General features: G+C 42.1%; 1 protein-coding gene across 1 annotated transcript in view; it reads right to left on the bottom strand.

Annotated features, from left to right (window-relative positions):
• GLIS3 (GLIS family zinc finger 3) overlaps positions 1-20,031 on the bottom strand; it is a 429,193-nt gene extending 409,162 nt beyond the window's left edge. The window contains exon 1 of the mRNA XM_040620298.1: positions 19,644-20,031. Coding sequence (XP_040476232.1) covers positions 19,644-20,031 — 388 coding nt within the window. The remainder of the gene's footprint in view (positions 1-19,643) is intronic.
• Positions 20,032-20,254: the final 223 nt, after the last annotated feature.

Consider the following 20,254-nt stretch of genomic DNA (forward strand, 5'->3'; position numbering starts at 1 on the left):
AAGAAGGGGCCTCCTCTCTTGGCTAAATCCCCGGAGATGAAGTGACTTCTAAGCTTTACAAATTCCTGGCAAGATTGATTTCTGGATGCAGAAAAATGAAAATTAAGAAGAGGAGAAAAAAAGGGAATTCAAACAACAGCCAACACCACAGTGCTCAAATGTCTGAAGAAAATGAGTCCTTAATCTCCTTGTCCCTGACACTCCCCGGCTAGTTAGCCATCAATAGCACCAACAGCACCAGGGCTTCCAAGCCTGTGACTGACACTTGGTAGGAAACTGACTGCTACCTCACCCTGAAGGTCATAGACATCAGCTCTAGCTCCCAGTTCCTGGAAGGGGATCAGGCTCCTTACAAACCAGAAAACAATGATAGTCAGAAAGGCGTCTCCAAAATTATTTCATTCAACCTCTTCATTTTACAGCCCAGACTGCTAAGGTGACCTCTCTTAAACCTCTAAGAAAGTTAGTGCAAGACTTCGGTTTTGAGCCTCCTTCTCCTAATCCCCTATCTACGACACTACAAGAAACAAATGGATTCGATCTATCCATCCGTCCATCCATAAATAAATAAGAACACAGGTTTAAAAAACAGACATACAACCAATATGCCTTAGTGGTTAAGAGCATGTACTCTGGAGCCAAACTGGCTGGTTTATATCCTGGCTCAGCCACTTACTAGCTACGTGACCTTGGGGAAGTTATTCAACCATACCTGTTTCCTCACCCACAAAACGGGAAGAATAATAGTAACAGCTAGCATGATGGTACCCACCTCCCTGGGTTTTGAGGGCAACTCAAATGAGATAATGCATCTTATTAACATATTCTAAAATGAGAAATGAAGCACCTAAAATAAATCTACCACATGGTAAGTGCTATGTGGGTATTAGATACCATTATTCTTTCAAATTTGAGTAAGACTTTAAAGAAATGTGAGAAGGTTATGGTCTCACTTTGCTTTATTTCTCTGGGCTTGTTCTAAATACTTTTCAAATATACAACCTTCATTTGATACAAGCATTTTGCAAGGAATTCAATAGGGTGGCTTCGTGTACTGCCTAGCTCTCACTGGTACAATCATTCTAGGTGATTTAAGAACAGGAATAAAACGGGGGATGATTCTACTGGTATTTAGATCTAATCCATGACTTCTGTTTTGAGAATTGCTATTGATCTGCCATCTGTATACCGTACTCCAGGATCTGCTGTGATGCTTCCCAGACAGTAAGAACCCATACTTGTTGGTTTGATTCTGGACGAGATAGTGGGAGGGCAGCGGGTCCTGGCTCTCCGAGGCACCAGCACCAGCCGGGCAGCACATCCGCAGAGGTCTGGGTCCCAGCCCCACCAGCTCTCCACCCACCCGCTGGGTTCTGGTAACTTCTTCCTTTTGGTCCTCCAGCCTCAGGGCTGTAGCTGCTTCCAGCAATTACTATCTTTATGACCTGAAAGCTCTCCTTTGTGCTTTTTAGTCTTTCAATACCTGCTTAACAACTTTCTGATACTGCAGCATCTCTGTTACAGTAACCAAAGTGGCTTCTCTTTTCCTGACAGGACCCTGGCTGGTGCACCACTCCCTGGATGGAGAGTCAGTCTCAGCTTTCTCATACCACACAAAATCACCCCTTATCATTAAAACCAGCGGAGAAGGCAACTCTAGTCCTTCACCAGGAGTATGTTAAAATGCCCTTGTGCCCCTTACAGTGGTCTCTTCTTAATGTCTAATTTCAACTTATCCACTTGAAATTACAGAATCTTCTCCAATTAGTTTGTTGTCAATGAAACCAATATTGAACTGTATGTCAACTAACTAGAATTTAAATAAATAAATAAATAAATAAATAAATAAATAAATGTTTTTTTAAAAAGACGGATTTTTTTTTAAAAGACATACTTCACACTGCCCAGGCATAATCTATGTCATCCACACCCACTGTGTGACAAGACCTGGCCCACCAGTCTTGATATGAAATTTCTTAGAATACCTACTACTTTTCCAATTTTCTCTCTTTCCTTTCCGTTGGGTATATAAAATGAGCTTCCAACTCTAAAAGACACCATTGAAGGGTATGTACGAAGATATATTTCTAATGTGTAAGAGTGGAGGAAAACTTGACTCTGGGCACTTTTGCTTACCAATTTAATAAAAGCCTTGACATGTAAAGCACAATATATTATAGATAATAATATATAATTGTACATGATATATATAATATGCATAGTACATCAAATAGAATATAAAATATATCATTTTACAGGCTTAATGTATTTATGTTGTTAGTTACAAATTATATAGAAGTACAGAAAGCCTGTGAAATTCATTTATTATTTTTAATGAACCATTATTTATACAACTTATTGGGTTTTTTTAAAAGATTTTATGTATTTATTTGAGAGAGAGAGACAGAGAGAGAACACAAGCAGGGGAGGGACAGAGGGAGATGGAGAAGCAGAACCCCAATAAGCAGGGAGCCCAACACAGGGCTCGATCCCAGGACTCTGAAATCATGACCTGAGCCCAAGGCAGACACTTAACCAACTGAGCCACCCAAGAGTCCCTACAACTTACTGCTTTTTAAAGTTTCTTCTTTTCTCTCTTCATTTGACTGTGAGCTCCCCGAAAGCATATACTTATGTGTGTGTGTTTGTGTGTATGTGTGTGTGCACGCCTGGCATGGTGCCTTGCCCTGTAAATGTGTGCTGGATTGAGTTACAATCACAAACCTATGGAGATTTCAGGCTACATCTCAGTTACCTTTGATCCCCACAGCTAAGCACAACAACATCTTGGTTAAAATCAATGCTCAGAAAATATCAAGTGATTGAGACAGAGAAGCTCTTAAAATACAATCAGATTAGAAAAACAAAAAAAGAATTTGACTTAGAAAGACATCTAATTTGTCATGTAAAGTGTATATGGAGCCTAAAGAGAAAGGTTATAGGAAGAAAGGCTACAATCAGAAATAGAAAGAGGGGGGCGCCTGGGTGGCACAGCGGTTAAGCGTCTGCCTTCGGCTCAGGGCGTGATCCCGGCGTTGTGGGATCGAGCCCCACATCAGGCTCCTCCGCTAGGAGCCTGCTTCTTCCTCTCCCACTCCCCCTGCTTGTGTTCCCTCTCTCGCTGGCTGTCTCTATCTCTGTCAAATAAATAAATAAAATCTTTAAAAAAAAAAAAAAGAAATAGAAAGAGGACATTAGGCCACGTAGTTTAAAGGGTTGCAAAAGGGATCCTCCTCGCCCCTCACCTTGCCACCTTCCCACCCCCTACTAATTCTACCGTGAACAGTGCTATTCTTTCCCTTAAGATTTCAGGCCTGTTAAAAGACAAACACCTCTGAAAATTGTCATTCTTCAGTCAGTTGACCAGCTCTTTTACTGAAAGCAGATTTAGATTTAGATTGGTGGGTTTGGAGGACATTGCCCCGGGGAGACGTCTCGAAATTCCAGGGCATTCTGGGTTATCACCGTTATTGGCGTTCGGTGGTAAAGGCAGGGATGCCTCAACATCCTGAACACAAAGAATGACCCACATCCCACATGATTTTCAAGTATCTTACCAGACATTCATGTCAGTAAAAACCTGTGTATAATTATTGGAGCTTACAGCCTAAGTCCATTTTATTTTCATGATTCTGATTTATGCTAAATTATCTAAAATGAAGTTAACAGTACAAACCAAAGGAAGACTGATCATTGTTTTGATAGACATACCATAAAGTACTGTCCACCATTTCACTAAACCGTATCACTGAAAGCAAAGCAACTAGACATCTGAGCCACCACTACAACAAACACAATTCTGCATCATCAGAATTTTAGCTAAATCCACATTTAGGTGCAAGTTTACCTGAATCCTTCCTTATGTCTTCTGGCATAGTTATGCTGACACATTTTCATATTTAAATCTATATTTGTTATAAATCATGTTCCTTTTTTTCCCTTGTATTTCAGTTATGAAATTACATTGACTTTTTTTTTTTTTTAAAGATTTTACGTATGTATGGGGCGCCTGGGTGGCACAGCGGTTAAGCCTCTGCCTTTGGCTCAGGGAGTGATCCTGGCGTTATGGGATCGAGCCCCACATCAGGCTCCTCCGCTATGAGCCTGCTTCTTCCTCTCCCACTCCCCCGGCTTGTGTTCCCTCTCTCGCTGGCTGTCTCTGTCTCTGTCAAATAAATAAATAAAATCTTTAAAAAATAAAAAAATAAAAAAAAATAAAGATTTTACGTATGTATTTGACAGAGAGAGTACAAGCAGGGGGAATGGCAGGTACAGGGAGAGGGAGAAGCAGGCTCCCCGCTCAGCAGGGAGCCCAACGTGGGGCTCTATCCAGGACCCCAAGATCATGACCTGAGCTGAAGGCAGACGCTTAACCGACTGAGCCACCCAGGCACCCTATTATACTGACTTTTTAAAATTATATGCGTAGGTAGATAATAACTGTCTATGAATTTTGTTTGAGAATAATATAGAGGGCAATAAAAAAAAAAAACAGGGCTGTTGGGGTGCCTGGGTGGCTCAGGCTGTTAAGCTTCCGGCCCATGATTTCTGCCCAAGTCATGATCTCAGAGTGGTGAGACTGAGCCCTGAATCAGGCTCTGCGCTAAGCGGGGAGTCGGCCTGAGATTCTCTCCCTTTGCCCCTCCCCCTACTTGTGCTCAAGCACTCCCCTCTCTATCTCTCTAAAATAAATAAATAAATCTTAAAAAAAAAAAGACAAAAACAAAAACAGCGCTATGAAACACAGGTTTAGATGGAGAGAAGGATGAGAACAGCAAAAGGGTATGGAAACACACCACTGAGAAGGAAGAGAGAGTGAGGCCTGGCAAGAAGCCCACAGAAGGTCTCTGATGAATGCCTGAAGATGAATGGGCTTTATGTAAACCTTATTTCTAGGCAAAAATGCCACATCGGTGTTTGTCATGGTTTATGGGAGTTAGCCAGAAGAATGGAAGGAACAGGAACACCAGAGTAAAGTAGACCAGCATTCAAACCCTGGTTCTGCCTCTCTTATGAGTCATGTCAACTTGGACAAATAACTTCACTTCTCTGAGTGTCGATGCTCACATCTGCAAAATGGAGGTAATAAAAAGGGCTTTATAAGTTGGCCTTCCTGAATCTTAAAGTCTATCACCATGTCTGGCATATCACAGGACTTCGACAGAGATTAATTCCTGCCCTCCTGTTCCTAGATGTTGCCTCATTTCCTCATATGACTAGAAAAAGAGAAAAGCCAAGACGATAACTGCATTAGGTACCTACTGCTATGTAACAAATTACCACCAAATTAGTGGCTTAAAACAATACATGTATAGTTGACACCTGAACAATGCAGAGGTTAGGGGTCCTGACACCTTGCACAGTCAAAAATCTGCATATTTAACTTCTGACTCCCCCAAAACTTAACCACTAATCAGCCTACTGTGGACCAGAAAAAGCCTTACCAATAACAAAAGTTGATGAACATATATTTGTATGTTATATATATTATATACTGTGTCCTTACAATAAAGTAAACTAGAGAAAAGAATATGCCATTAAGAAACGCATAAGGAGGAGAAAATACATTTATAATACTGTACTATTAAAAGATCTTTGTTTAAGTGGACCTGCACAGTTCAAACCTGTGCTGTTCAAGGGCTAACTATATTATCTCCGTTTCTGTGGGTCAGGAATCCGGGCATGGCTGAGTGGGTCCTCTGATCAGAGTCCCTTACAGGGCTGCCATCAAGGTGTCAGCTACGGCTAGAGCCTCATCTGAAGGCTCAACTGGGGAAGATGTGCTTTAATACTCATGTGGTTGTTGGCAGAATGCAGTTTCTGGAAGGTTGTTGGCCTGAGGCCTCTGGTTCCTCACTGCTGTTAGTCAGACACTTCCCTCTGTTACTTGTCACTGTTACTTGTTAAAAGTCATGTGGGCTTTTCCAACATGGCAGGATGCTTTATCAAAGCATACAAACCAAGGAGACAGCAGAATCTCACAGCGAGACAGAAGTCACATCTTTTGTAATCTAATAACGGAAGTGACATTTCATCATCTTTAGAAGCAAGTCACTGTATTCAGGCCACACTCAAGGGGTGGCTGTTACAGAAAGTATGAATCCCAGGAGACAAAAATGGTGGGGGACAGGGAGGCATCTTAGAATCTGACTGTTACAAAATAAAATAGATAATTATACAGAATTTTCTTCTAGATAAGTGGAAAAACTAGCTGAGCCAAATATGTTTAAAAAAAATGTTTTCAATACCCAGTCCATGTACCCCAACTTTTAAAAATTTAACTCATGGATTAACTTTATGTGTTTTGTGTCTGATAGATTCCTATTAAAATCTGGCATAAAAGCCAGAAATATTCAAATCACAATGTTCTTTGGAACGCCTGGATGGCTCAGTCAGTTGAGCATCTGACTCTTGATTTCAGCTCAGGTCATGATATCAGGGTCATGAAATCAAGCCCCACACGGGGCTCTGTGCTGAGCATGTAGCCTGTTTGGGATTCTCTCTGTCCCTCTTCTTTTGCCCCTCCCCCCCACTTGTGTACTCTCTCTCTAAAAAAAACCAAAAACAAATTTCAATGCTCTTTGATTATATAACCCAACAAGAAAAAACTATGCTGAAAATTTTCAAAGCTGACAGCCAAACCTCTTCTAATTGCTGTGTTGTTCAGTGTGGTTTCAAACAGAAATCATGGTTCTGTGTACCTGAACCCTGGCAATCCTCCCCTTCACTAAACTCTAAACACACAATAAACCTAAAGGCTTAATGGATCATCCATTAAATGCTCTTTCTTAATTCCCATAACCCAAAATGAAAATCTGCATTAACTTAAAAAAAATGAATTACCTTATAAAATGTAGTGGTCACCACCAAAAACCTGACGTAAAGCACCACCATCTACACAGTTCAGCGGTTCATCTTTTAGGAAGAAGAATAAATTTAAAAAATCAACTTCCTAGAATTAACTTCTGCTAGTGGCCATACTTCTAAAATTCTCTCCCATACTTTGGAATCATACTGGCTGAAGAACATGATTTGTGGGATAACTTTGGAAATGTCACTGTTGTTTAAGACATATCCCCAACACTACCTTTCTATAGGGGACTAAGTCCCAGGTGTCACTCAACCCACGCCACCCTTTTCTGAGCAGGTGGGACTCATGTTCATTCTATGAGTATCCACCCCCACCAGCTGGATGAACCAGATCTGACACACACTGGACCAATCAGACTTTTTCCAAGGAACCTGAAGATGGGACAGAGGGACCCTACCCAGTTGACTTATCACACAGTTCTGAGGACATGACATGCTTAGGCCTGGTGAAGAAAGCCACAATGAAGCCATGGATACCATGATGGTTCATTTGTGTGTCAATTTGATTGGGCCACAGTGTGTCCCCCAATTTGGTCAAACATTACACTGGGTGTGTCTGTGAGGGTGTTTCTGATAAGATTAACATTTGAATTGGCAGACTCAGTTAAGCAGAGTGCCCTCCCCAGAATGGATGGACCTCATCCAATCAGTTGAAGGCCTGAACAGAACAAAATGAGGGTCCCTCCCACAGGTAAAGGGACTTTTCCTGCCTGCTTTGAGGTGGGACATCAATCTTTTCTGGCCTTCGGAATCTAACAGGAATATCAGCTTCTTTTGGGTCTCAAGCCTGTCAGCTTCTCAAGCCCAGAACTTACTACCCTGGTTCTCAGGCCTTTGCACTCCCAATAGAACTACCCCATGGGCCCTCCTGGGTCTCCAGCGGGCCAACTGCAGGTCTTGGGATTTCTCAGCCTCTACAATCAAATGAGTTAATTCTTTATAATAAATCACTTTATATAAATATCATACACACACATACACACACACACACACACACACACAAATAAATATCCTATTGGTTATGTTTCTCCACAGAACCCTAATACCTACACTAAGAAATAAAGAAAAGCAATCTGTAGGGAGAAAAATGAAGTGATGTGTACAGAAAAGCAGAAATAAAAGATCATGTTGCCGATGGAAAAAAAGCATGGGGAAGTATCCTGTTCTTATAGTCCTTCAAAAGATCTGGTCGTCCACCCTATCCTTGGGTAACGAAGAAACACTCCTGATTCTTTATTACAAATCCCCTTTCACATAAACGAGCACAGTGGGTCACAGTTACCCGCAACCCAAAGAGTCCTGAATAGGGTACTTGGTGAACCAGCGCTCTTGCAGGAGAAAGTCCCCATCTCCAGTCTGGCTCCCAGCCTCATCCTGACAGAACACAGCAGGACGGCCTGCATTCAACTCCCAGCTTGGCCACATACTAGCCATGCGACTGTTGCTAAGTGACTTCACCTCTCCAAGCCTTGGTTTCATGATCAAAAGACACATGGGGTTGTTACGAAAATTAAGGGAATTCTGAGCTCCAGGGACATCATGGAAGGCCTTCCGGATAGCAGCCTAGTTGTGTGGCCCGGTAGCTCTGTTTAATGCAGCAGCTGGCCCAGAGGAAAGGCTCAAAAGTTAGCCATTACTGTATCTTTCTGTTTTACATCACATTCCCTACCTGACTGCCACCAAAGCCACCTTCTTAAGCAAGTGGGGAGGGGCATTCTTAACCAAATTGACACAAATGTCTGCAACAATGTGTTCGTGGGTTTTTCTGCTTCAGCTCACTGTACTTTTCAAAATAAATATATACCAGACGCCACAACACCACACATAGTAAAAATTATGGTAGACATACTGTGTCTTTCAGGAAATTATTCTCAATTGCCAAGAACCTAGTTTTTGCAGCAAACCCTGTACTAAAACAACAAAACAATGTCCTAGAGGAGTATATAGGGCTCTGAGGTCAGCAAGACATGGGTTAAAATCTCCACGTGTTCTTGGTCAAGTTTCTTATTTTTTCTAATCCTCTCTTTTCTCATGTCTTCAAGGGGATACTTTTTAAGGTTGGGAAGGATTAACATAAGTTGTGTAAAGCTAAGAACAGTAATAAATAGAAAGCACTAAATAATTGCTAGCTTGTTTATTTCCAACCCTAGAATAACTGGGAATGAATGTATTCTACTTATTAATATACTAATCATCACTCAGTGGCTCCAAGAAATAATTTTGCTATTAACTTCTCCAGGTCTAATCTTGTCAAGTAGGTTGGACTACTTTACCTTAAAGCAGAAGGGTAACATTCTGAATTTAAATGCAATTAACCTTCACCCTAAATGTAGGGTATCCCTGCATTCCAGTTCATCCAGGATGGTCCTGGGCATAATTATTAATGAGGCCCCATTTCACTCTTGAAAGTGTCCTGGTCTAGATAATAAGTTACAGGATCACCCTAAAGTAAAATCTTTAGGTGAAAGACACTTTTGAGATGTGTTATTTCACATCAATGTCTGTTTATTGTGGTTTATTAGGATTTAAATTTTTTCTGTCTAGCCTTTGAAGTAAACTGAAACTAGAGCGCATTCAGGGCTCCATCTCTACACGGTAGCTTTTCATACCGCCCAGACTTGGGAGCTATGACTAAGCTGTAAGCCTTTATTTCCAAGGACACGTGACACTCGTTCGAGCAGAGTAGCAGGACCGGCCGTCTGGCCCAGCAGCTGCTGCTGTGGTTTACGGAGACCCACACTGCACTGCGCTCAGTACAGTCAGGAAGCAGCAGTATTTGACGTGCCCCGGGCCCTTGATAGTATAAAATGCACTCTCCCAGTTGCCATCTAATTTAACTCTCCAAAGCAAACACCATTTTCTGCTCTACCTGCCACTGCCACACAACTGGATGGTCGCCTGGAAAGCCAAGGCATTAGCTCTCCAGTTCTCTGAAGCTCGCCTTCTCTCAACCCAAGATCCCCAGAACTCGCCTGCCTCAGTGGCTTGACCTCTACTTTCCACCCACTTCACGGATGTGAAGACCAGTTCTGGGCCTTCTTTCCCACTTGGAGCCCTGCCCATAACGTCCAGCTTTGTTCATCAGCATCATGAAACTAAAGCCAAAGATGAGAGGTGCCCTGAACACACTCCTACTCAAGGACATGTGGCCAGGTCTGCCCTTCACTAGACCCTGCCCATTTGGAAAGAGGAATAAAATATTACCGCCCCCCTTTTACACATGAAGAAACCAAGGCAGGGAAGGTCACACACCAGCAATGCTTGGACTGGGGTGTGGGTCTTCTGAATCCAGTGTCCGCCCTCTTCCTCCCATACCAGTGCTTCTCAAATTTTGGTGGGTACTTACAAGGTCAGCTACATAATTTGCAGAGACCAATGAAAATGAAAATGTTGGGTCCCTTATACAAAAAGCAAAAGAAAATCATTTTTTATTCTTCTCTGGTCTCCCTCGTGATAGGTCATGGTGTTTTTTGTAATTTGCTATTTACCACTGGGCTCCTTCACCAATGGGACACTTACAGGGTAAGTGCAGACCCTCAAAGGTGCCCAGAGTCTCACGTGGGATTGGGCACACAGAGCACACGCACCCAACCCTGACCTCCCCACACTCACGCCTGGGTCTCGCTGGAGGCAGAGGACAGCAGTAGATACTGGGCAGGGACACAGAAGCCAGTAGCTACCCTAGCAGAATGGGGGACCACCACACATGAACAGAGACACCAAGCACCCCACACAGGCTCCAGTGGCCCATCGGATTTAACTTACAATACACAGATTCGAAGACAAAATCAGTAAGGATGTCAAGACAACAATCCCAGAGCATTAAACCCCAAGCACAGGGCACTCCTTCTGAGCATGGGACCCTGTACAGTCACCGCTCACACAGCCATGAAGCTGGTCTTGTGCCGAGGATCTTGGTAAAAGACACAACCTGAATAAGTCAGTCCGGGATGGCCCTGAGATTGTGCACCTCTAACTGGCTCCTCAAGGACGCTGGCCTCAGCCTATCCTTGACTAACAAGCTCCTACACAAGTCTCATTTTTTAACTTGTTTATTATGTCAGAGACAATTACAGGCCTTCTATTTCTTTCATTATTCAAATAAGGCAGCCATAAAAATAGGTATTAAATTCAAGTCACCATCCATTGTATCCTTCAAATTTGATGGGTCGGAAGCAGCAAATCTATTCATATTCATGATCTCCTCCTGCCAGGTCTAAAGATGTCATAAACAGAGGTGTGCAAAGCTACTTCTGCACACACTCATGTCACTTGGGTGGCCCTCACACAAAGACGGCCTGATTCCTGCCCAGGTAGACACTGCTCTCCTTGCTCAGAAGGGCCTATTATTAGAAATTGTCAAGTCCAATTATACAAAACAGGAGCAAGGGCCCATTTCCTCAGCTGGTGGATAGAGACAGCAGCTGAACGGTATGGAGTTTTACAGGCGTACTCCTTCTGGAATGGCAGCAACTGTAAACTCTAAGGGAGAGAGGGGACAAGGCTTCCCAGAACTCTCACAGCAGGAGCTCTCAGGCTGTGGAGTCCCACTCTGAGTCAACCCACCCAGCACACAGAGAATGAGACCTCCAGCAAACTGAGCCTCAGTCTCTCAATCCCTAAAATGGGGCCAATCCCACTTGCTCAGCCTCCTGGGATGGAACCTTTGATTGAGTCATAGGAGACCATCAATAGGCAAGTTTATGAACTACAAAGCTCATTGCAAGTCCAAAGCTGTTGCTATTTAATAGTCTAAGAAAATGCTACAGGTAACCAGAGGATGGTACCTTCCAGCCTGGTGTCCTACAGGACTTGAGGTGTGTCTAGGGGGCAGGGAAAAGGTGGAATGCTGTGAGACTGCCAAATCAGTTTTATAAGTGGAACAAATCATGTCTGCCATTCAGTAATACTTGGAAACCCATCATCAATTTGATTTACACGCTGGATCAATAAACCACACAAAGTGTAGCCTGTGGAGGCCAAAGAGTAAACAGAAGTAAACATTGTGTTTCACCTGCCTTGTTGGCGGGACTAAATGAAAACTCTGGCCACCTCAACTGGAATAATGCCTTTGGTCTCTGACGGGTTTGGTTATTTTTGGAACCTTTTATGGAATATTAACTTTATTTGCTCTAATTCTGCAGGAAGCCTCACTGGAAGTGCAAGGAGATATAAATGATTAAAAAGCAGAAGTGAAAAAAAAAAAAAAAAGTCACCCAGTATTTTGCCCCAACTTTCATTAGCTAATATATCAACTGCATTTCTTCAAAAACGAGAGACCCCAGTTGCTATTCCCGTCCCCAGTGCTAACATGACAACATTCAACACAGTTCACTCGCTGGTGTTAGCAAATTTTTTTTCATTGTCTGTTTGTCCAGAAATAAACATAAGTAAAGGAATGATTATAGGAAAGTAACATTCTAAATCAGTGACAGCGTTTTAAAATTTGTAATGTGGCAGCTGGGGGAAATATGAAGCTAGCTGATCCATTAAGCAATCAAGCTCTAACCTAAGCTCCAGGTTATAACCAATTGAATTAGCAAACCACAAACAGTAAAAAATCAAAATAAAACTTGATGTATTATTTAAAGTACACTAGTTTCTAGACCTCCCATGTTCACACAATATGTTATTTTTTTAAAACCGGGTCTTTACAAGAGACACCAGCCTTAAGTTATACAAAAGAGATTTTTAACCCCAATTAGTTAGTGTCCTTTGTTGATATTATTCTGCTTTTTCTGACCGACAATAATGAATAACCCACAAGCGCTAATGAATAACTAAGTCCCTTTTTCTCCAAGGACAGCAGAGCCCAACAAAAAATGTCAGAGGCCCTAAAGTAAAATAAAAAACCTTTACAATGAAAATCTTCCCAATTATATAGTCCTACGGGTACTGCAAATGTGGAATTGTCTTAAATATTTAAATAGCTGTGTCAAATGTGCTTAAAGTGGGGATCATAAAGCTGATTTCCCAGATGCTTTGAAAAATGCATTTCTACCAGTCTCATTACGATTCATAGCTGTTAAACAGGAAGTAGTGAGAAATGCCACTATTGGTACCATATAACCGAGATTCCGTACTCGCCAATGCTCGCAGGGCCTGGAAGCTGCCAACTGTGGCGCACCCCCCACGCTCACTCCGCGGCTCCAATAAACACAAACATCCTCATCTCAGTACATGAAACATTTACAGGTAGTAAAAAATCATTCCTAAAACTAATTTCTACTATCCTAGAAACGTAAAGCTAAAAGTAACTCCTTACTAACACGTGCGCAATGAGGAAGCCTGCGGAAGAACTCTGCAATGTATTTTAACTGGAACTCATTACCTTCTGAGCGATTTCCTAACTCTGTCCACACGTAGGGCCTACAAGCAAAGACACCCCAGAGTCAATAAAAACATGCTTTCATCCAGCTTTCCAAGTATTTCCCACCAAAACGGACCCAAGTCTTTTGGGAAAATGGCTGATTCCAGGTATGGGGCAGGGAAGTACTAGCAGGCCTGGAATATCTTGTTTGGTGTGAAAGCAAGGAAGTGCTTAATGGGAACATATCAAAAGGACATTGGGACAGGCTTGAAGGGGCTCCCACCTGCCAAATCTGGGACAATTTGAGCATCAAAAAGAACAGTGATGGTAATGAATTATGGCACAGGGACTTTTTAAAAAGAATACATGAGGTCTGTAGTGATTCTCAAAAAAAGGAGAAACAGAAGTTCTTCTTTCCAGAAGAATATCAACTAAAAAACACAGAAGGAATACTGGAATGAGAAAATCACCGTTATACAGTTAATAACGTAGTAACTGATTCAGACAAGCATCATTGGTGGAGAGCGAGATATTTGCATAAGATTACATATAATTTTGAAAGGGAAAGTGTCCACATGCAGAGATCCTGGTGACACCACCTTAGCCAGACGATCAAAAGCAGCATTGCAAATACCAGGACAAATGAGCATTCAGTGCTCCCAGTATATATAATCCACAAATAACCTATGCGGTACTCCTGCCAAAAATGTTTAACCCGAACCTATTCATGAGTAAATGATTAGATGAACCAAGTTGTGAGACAAGACAACCAGCCTGAACTCTAAAATAGCAACATATTTTGTCATGAAACACAAAGAAAAGACAGCAGTAGAGGGCCATTCTAGAAAAAAAGGAGACTAAAGAGACATGACAACCAAATATAATGCAGGGTTCTTTTTTTTCCCTTTTTTTTAAGTAGGCTCCATGCTTAGCGTGGAGCCCAAACAGGCGCTCGAACTCACAAACGTGAAATGGAGACCTGACCGAGATCAAAAATCGGACACTTCACCAACTGAGCCACCAGGAGCCCCGTAATGCAGGATTCTTGACTGGATCCTGAATCAAAAGAAAGGAGTAGCTACAGAGGACACGTGGGGGAAAGTAGTATGAGAAGTGAAATAAAATATAAAATAATATTATAAAAATTAATTTGAATCAGAATTTAAATATGTATTACATTTTAAGATATAACTCTATATAAGCAATACTGTTGTATCAAAGTTAAATTCCTTGGTTATGATTCATGTACTCTGGTTGTACAACATGAAAGATACCTGCTTAGCAATTGGGGGGTGAAGTGTCAGTATGTCTGCAACTTACTTATACGTGGTTCAATATCCTTGAGAGAGAAAAAGGTAGCAAATGCTAAAAAGTGAAATAAAATAGAAAAGAACATAGTACAAAGCAAGATAAAATCTAACTTTTTTTATAAAGATAAATTCAGGAACAAAGAATGAGTTTCATTTACAAGTGAGTTATGTATGGTTGACTAAGTACGGATAGTTGGGCGAGGCTCCTGGGAAAGCCGATTAAAGGGCGTCGATTTAGAGGGAGTTGTCCCTTTCATCCTCTGCCTTTTGTCCTTCCTTCCTCCTTCACTCTTCTCAGAAGACAGACTCCACGGCAGGAGCAGGAGTGGGGGAAAGGCGAGGGGAAGCTCCATGATCCTGGGCCTGACATCCCTGAGCTTCCAACCATTAGCAGCATCACCGACCCTGGGCTGCACTTTGTGTGAGAAAAATTAACTCCTGTGACACAGGTTCCCAAATGTTCTCAGTTCATGGCATTCTTAGCGTCTCAGTAATTTTTGCATGCTGCCCCTAGGCCAAGAGGAACAACTAACACTACCCTTTATTAAGTATTTAGGTACCAACAACTTAATACTATTTAGGTACTAACAACCTATTAGCTGTTGGAAAAAAAATAATTTACATAAATTAAGAATAAAAGTATTTTTACTTCATTCTGAAGTAACCCGTATAACTGATGGGATGTGCATTCCAACCGTGCCCTCTACTACTTCAGCTCTTGGAATCAGATTGGATATCACCACCCTCAGCTCCCATGCCACACTGATTTCACTTAGAACTTGCTTGTCTTTATTATTGTGATAAAATACATACCAGAAAATTTCCCATCTTACCCAATTTTTTTATCTTAAAGTTTATTTATTTATTGAAGTAATCTCTACACCCCACATGGGGCTCAAACTCAGGACCCCAAGATCAAGACTCACACACTTCTCCAACTGAGCCAGCCAGGTGCCCCTGATCTTAACCATTTTCAAAGTGCATATTAAGTACATTCACACTGCTGCGCAACCATCACCACCATGCATCTCCAGAACTCTTCATCTTCCCGAACTGAAACTCCGTTCCCATTCAACTCTAATTTCCCATGCTCCCCTCCCTCCAGTCCACAGCAAACACCGTTCTACTTTTTTGTCTCTATGATTTCACTCTTCTAGGAACCTTGTATAAGAGGAATCGTTCAATATCTGTCCTTTCGTGCCTGGCATAATTCATTTCACATAAAGTCTTCAAGGTTCATCCACGTTGTAGCGTATGTCAGACTGTCCTTCCTTCTTAAGGCTAAATACTATTCCAATGTAGGTATAAGACAAACATAATTTTTATCCATTCATCTGCCTACACTTGGATTGCTTCCACCTTTTGGCCTACAGAGTACTAGCTTTTTCATTACAACTACCGAAAGTGGAGCTTTGCAAAGATATGACATCACTAAAAGGTTGTAGTGCAATCTGACGTTGAAACTGTGAACCTCCCCAAGCCAGCAGTTCTCCTGGTGTCTAAAAGATGCCACAAGTCCTTCTGTTTCCTTCAAAATAAAAATTATCCCATGGTTACCCCTGAGTTTGCTGTGGTACTCCAGTGTCCTCAGCACACTATTGGAGAACTATGCCCCATGATGTGAAAACCACTGTTTTTTGAGTTTTCAGTTGAGTAGAACTCAATCCTTAATTAAGTAACATAAACACTACAATCAAATTTGTATTTCTCATGAGGCTCCCACTGGAGATTTCTCCAGTCTTCAAGTCAGATATCTGTCTGTGTGGCAATCCTTAAATGACATATTTTCTGTACGTAGTTTCCACTGGATTCCTGAGAGATGGTACAATCACCTTCAAGGCTTAGAAAATGTATTTTCTTAGCCATCATGTAAACTGTGCTTGGCCCCAAAGCAATGGTACCCCACTATGATGGTTGGTTTTATATGTGAACTTGAGTAGCTCATGAGGTGCCCAGATACTTGGCCAACTACCATTCTGGATGTTTCTGTGAGTGTTTTCAGAGGCGATTTACATTAAATCAGTAGACTGAGTAGAACAGATTGCTCTTCCTAATGTGGATAGGCCTCACCCAATCAGTTGAAGGCCTGAATAGAACGAAAGGCTGACCTTCCACCAAGTAAGAAAGAATTCTTCCCTGAATGACTGCTTTCAGACTGGGACATCCGCTTTTTCCTGCTTTTGGACTCAAACTGAAACGTCAGTTCGTCCTGGGTCTCAAGCCTGCTGTCTTTCAGAAGGAACTATATACCATTGCCTCTCCTAGTTCCAGGCCATCAGACTCACGCTAGACTGACACCATGAGCAAGCCTGGGTCTTCAGCTTGCTGACTCGTCTCCCGTATCATGGGAACTGTCAGCCTCCGTAATCTATTCTGATACAGGTACACACACAGGGACAGGTACACATTCAGGCATAGATATATTTCCTGTTGGTTCTGTTTCTCTAGAGAACCTTAACCAATACACCCACAGTCACAGGTCTTCTGGTCCCTATCCCTGTGGGTCAGGGCACTGTCGGTAATGCATGACAAAAGCCTGAGAGAGATGTCAACTTCAATTTTACCACATCAACCCATCACATGATCCCCCAAGGTTAAAACCCTTGCACAGCTTGCCAGGGTGCTCAAGATAGATCCAAACTCCTTGGCATCTCCTCCATAACCGTCATCTGGCCTCTGCTTATTCCTCCCCAGTCTTGTCTCTTACCACAGTCTCTACACCCCCAATGTGGAAGCAGGCAGAGGTTAGTGAAACACACCATGATCTCTCCCTTTCAGGTTTTGAGGGTGATTTTCTGTCTATCCAGAATAAGTTCCAGACAGCCCCCCCCACCCCCCCCCACACACAGACATACAATTTGCATAATTGCGAGGCTAGTTCCTTATCTTTCAGGTGTCTGCCTAGATATCCTACTCTCCTCCCAGATCCATTTACCAAGCATCAGCTGAGAACCCTGCAAATGTTGCCCTATTGCCGTCAGTGTATCCCTACCAGAGCCCTAACTGTACTTTATTTTAATTACCCATTAATTTGTCTGAATTCTCCTAACTCCTTGAGGGCCAGAAGTACATTTTATTAGCTACTGTATCCCCAGAACAGTGGCTCACCTATAACACATGCTCAATAATTATCTGTTGAATACATGACTGGATGAAGTTCAAACAGTCGTTGATCACCATTCTCAACTGGTTGCTGGCTTAGCTTAGGAACTGTCAACCAAGACCTGAAAGGGATATATTCAGCCACTGCTGGCACCATCCAGAGTGGTATCCAAGCTGCAAGGCCAGAGGGGATAACAATACAGTTATCCTCAACCCTTAATCCATGCGCATGCTCACCCCCCAACCATGCAGATCCAGAACAGGCACTGTAAGCTTGGAAGCTGAGCAAGGAGCCAGAAAGGTAGAAAGAGGAGAACCGGGGACAGCACTAATTTTTACAAGGGTTCCAAGATGTATTAACCTTGACAGTTCACTATCCCTGAATTACCGGGAGCATAATTTTTTTAAAAACTATGAATATAATTATAACCACTTCTGGTCACCATCAAAGTAATATCCCCAAACTCCTTACCCGTGGCAATGCTGAAGTTATTTATTCCTTCTAGCCCTTAGCTCCCTTATCAGTTAATCAACAATAGCATACAACTCAGGGCTGTTGTGAAGAATAACTGAGATTATATACTGGAAGCACTCAATACAGTGCCTGACGCACACTCAGTTATGACATACTAAACAGAAGTTATTAATATTATCAGCATTAATAATGCCAGCCAGGATTCAACACACGTATATGTGATGAAAGCAAGCTACACACAGTTCATTAGACAAGCAAGCACTGAAAGATTTTACTGGGCCTCAGCCCCTGAAAATCCACACACACGAGCCTGACGTTGTAGCTTGCCATGCCATGAACGCAGCAAACTGACAATGATAGAGCTATTTGGATGCACCCCCAAGGAAAGTTTTTCCTACACTTATACTAAATATCAGTAGGTCTAGGAAATAAAACAATCTAAAACCAAACCTAAACCAAAATAAAAAAATAAGAAAAGAAAAAAAGCTACATATATACCTTTTTATAGTTTAAGGTTTTATAGTTTTTCTTAATCTGCCCATTTATACCATGCAGAGGAATACAAAGGCACTAAAAAAACTTTTAGGATACAAATAATTATTCATCTGAACTGGGTGAGTTATGAGTTAACTGGATGAATCCCTATTCAGGCTGCTAGTAATTTTATTTGATTGTGTACACATTTAATACAAACATTTAAAACCAGATGCTAAAAATACCTAACAGTGTATATAATTGTGCTATTTTACATAACAAAGCTATATTTCACATGATACATACTCTTCCTTTTTCTAGCCCAAATACACATTTCATGTGCAATATTACTCATTAAGTCAACATCAGTTACTAGAGAGAGTATGTCATTTGAATAATTTGCTATTCTCCAACAATTATTCCATGATTTAAAATTTACATTATTCAAACGCTACTGAATTAAAAACACATTTGTTCTGCATTTCAAATTAACCAAGTTTTCTAGTTTTCCACAAGCCCAAAAATACATCCTTTCATTATTCTCTTCTAGCTTCCTTCCCTTTTATCACCAGCTGTATTTCAAAACTTAGGGGTTCTGCTCTTGGAATAATTTTTTATCATTTCTATGTACTAATTCCTCACTTTATTGGCTGTTAAGCTTTCTCCCTTTTTATTCTTTGCTTTCCAAACCTTTCTTCTAGCATCTGACCTACGTGATGACGGCTCTGGCCACCCCTCTCCGTCATGGCCCAGGGAATCAGTCCCTCTGTGCATCCCAAGGGTAGGGTCTTGCTAAACCAGCTCTTTCCTGCCCCCATCACCACCCACCCTCACTCCCTGGTTCTCATCTCTCTGTCTCGCCCTCTACTCTGCTTCACAGTCCCATGAAGTATCACGTTTACCACTGTGGCCTCCTCACCCTCCCACACATGTACACATCCATCCCCTCACCAAGGAAGCAACAGATCATCCTGAGACCATCAGCTTTGACCCTGACATTCAATCATGAGTTTTCCGTAAGATTTGCTAACAGAGAAGGATCTGGAGAGGAGGAAAAAAAAACTGTTTCCACTTTTAAAAGATCCCAGAAAGACAATCCTACCTTTCCCAGGATTTGGAGGAAAAGGACTTCCAAACTCCTGCTGCTTTGGCTTTAAAGTGTGTGGCCCTGACATGCCTCCAGCCTGGGTGACCTGGAATCGTGGCTTCCCATTGGTGAGCACTTGTCTCCTGGGGCTCAAGGCGGGCAGATGGAGGGGGCTCTCGGCCATGTTGCTCTGAGGAGCCATCCCTCCTCCCGAGGGCATCTTGAGATGGAGGCTGTTAGCAAGGCTTCCGATGGCAGGGCTCGCTGTGCTGCCACAGGACGTGGGGCCAGGAGTCCCAGAGTGGGCTCGGATGGGAGGAATGTGTTGGCCACTGACCATCCCAGGCCCCTGTGGGGTTCCTGATGTCCGGTGGAGACTCATGCTGCATGACCTTCCATTCATTCTGAAAAAACCTGTGGCCAGGATGGTCAAATATCCAATGGCACTAATGACTCCTTTCAGGCAAAGTCCAATAAGTTATCCATGGTGTGGGTTATTAGCCTGTTTAAAAAAATAAATGCAGGCATTTTTAAAAGTAAAAATGAAAATAAGTCACAGTGAGTTTTCAACCTGTGTAGCATTCATATCAGGAAGAAAAGAAGCACTCTTAGCAAAACGGCCTTTG

The sequence above is a fragment of the Ursus maritimus genome, unplaced genomic scaffold, assembly GCF_017311325.1.
Source record: "Ursus maritimus isolate PB19 unplaced genomic scaffold, ASM1731132v1 scaffold_34, whole genome shotgun sequence".
NCBI classification, from domain to species: Eukaryota; Metazoa; Chordata; class Mammalia; order Carnivora; family Ursidae; genus Ursus; species Ursus maritimus.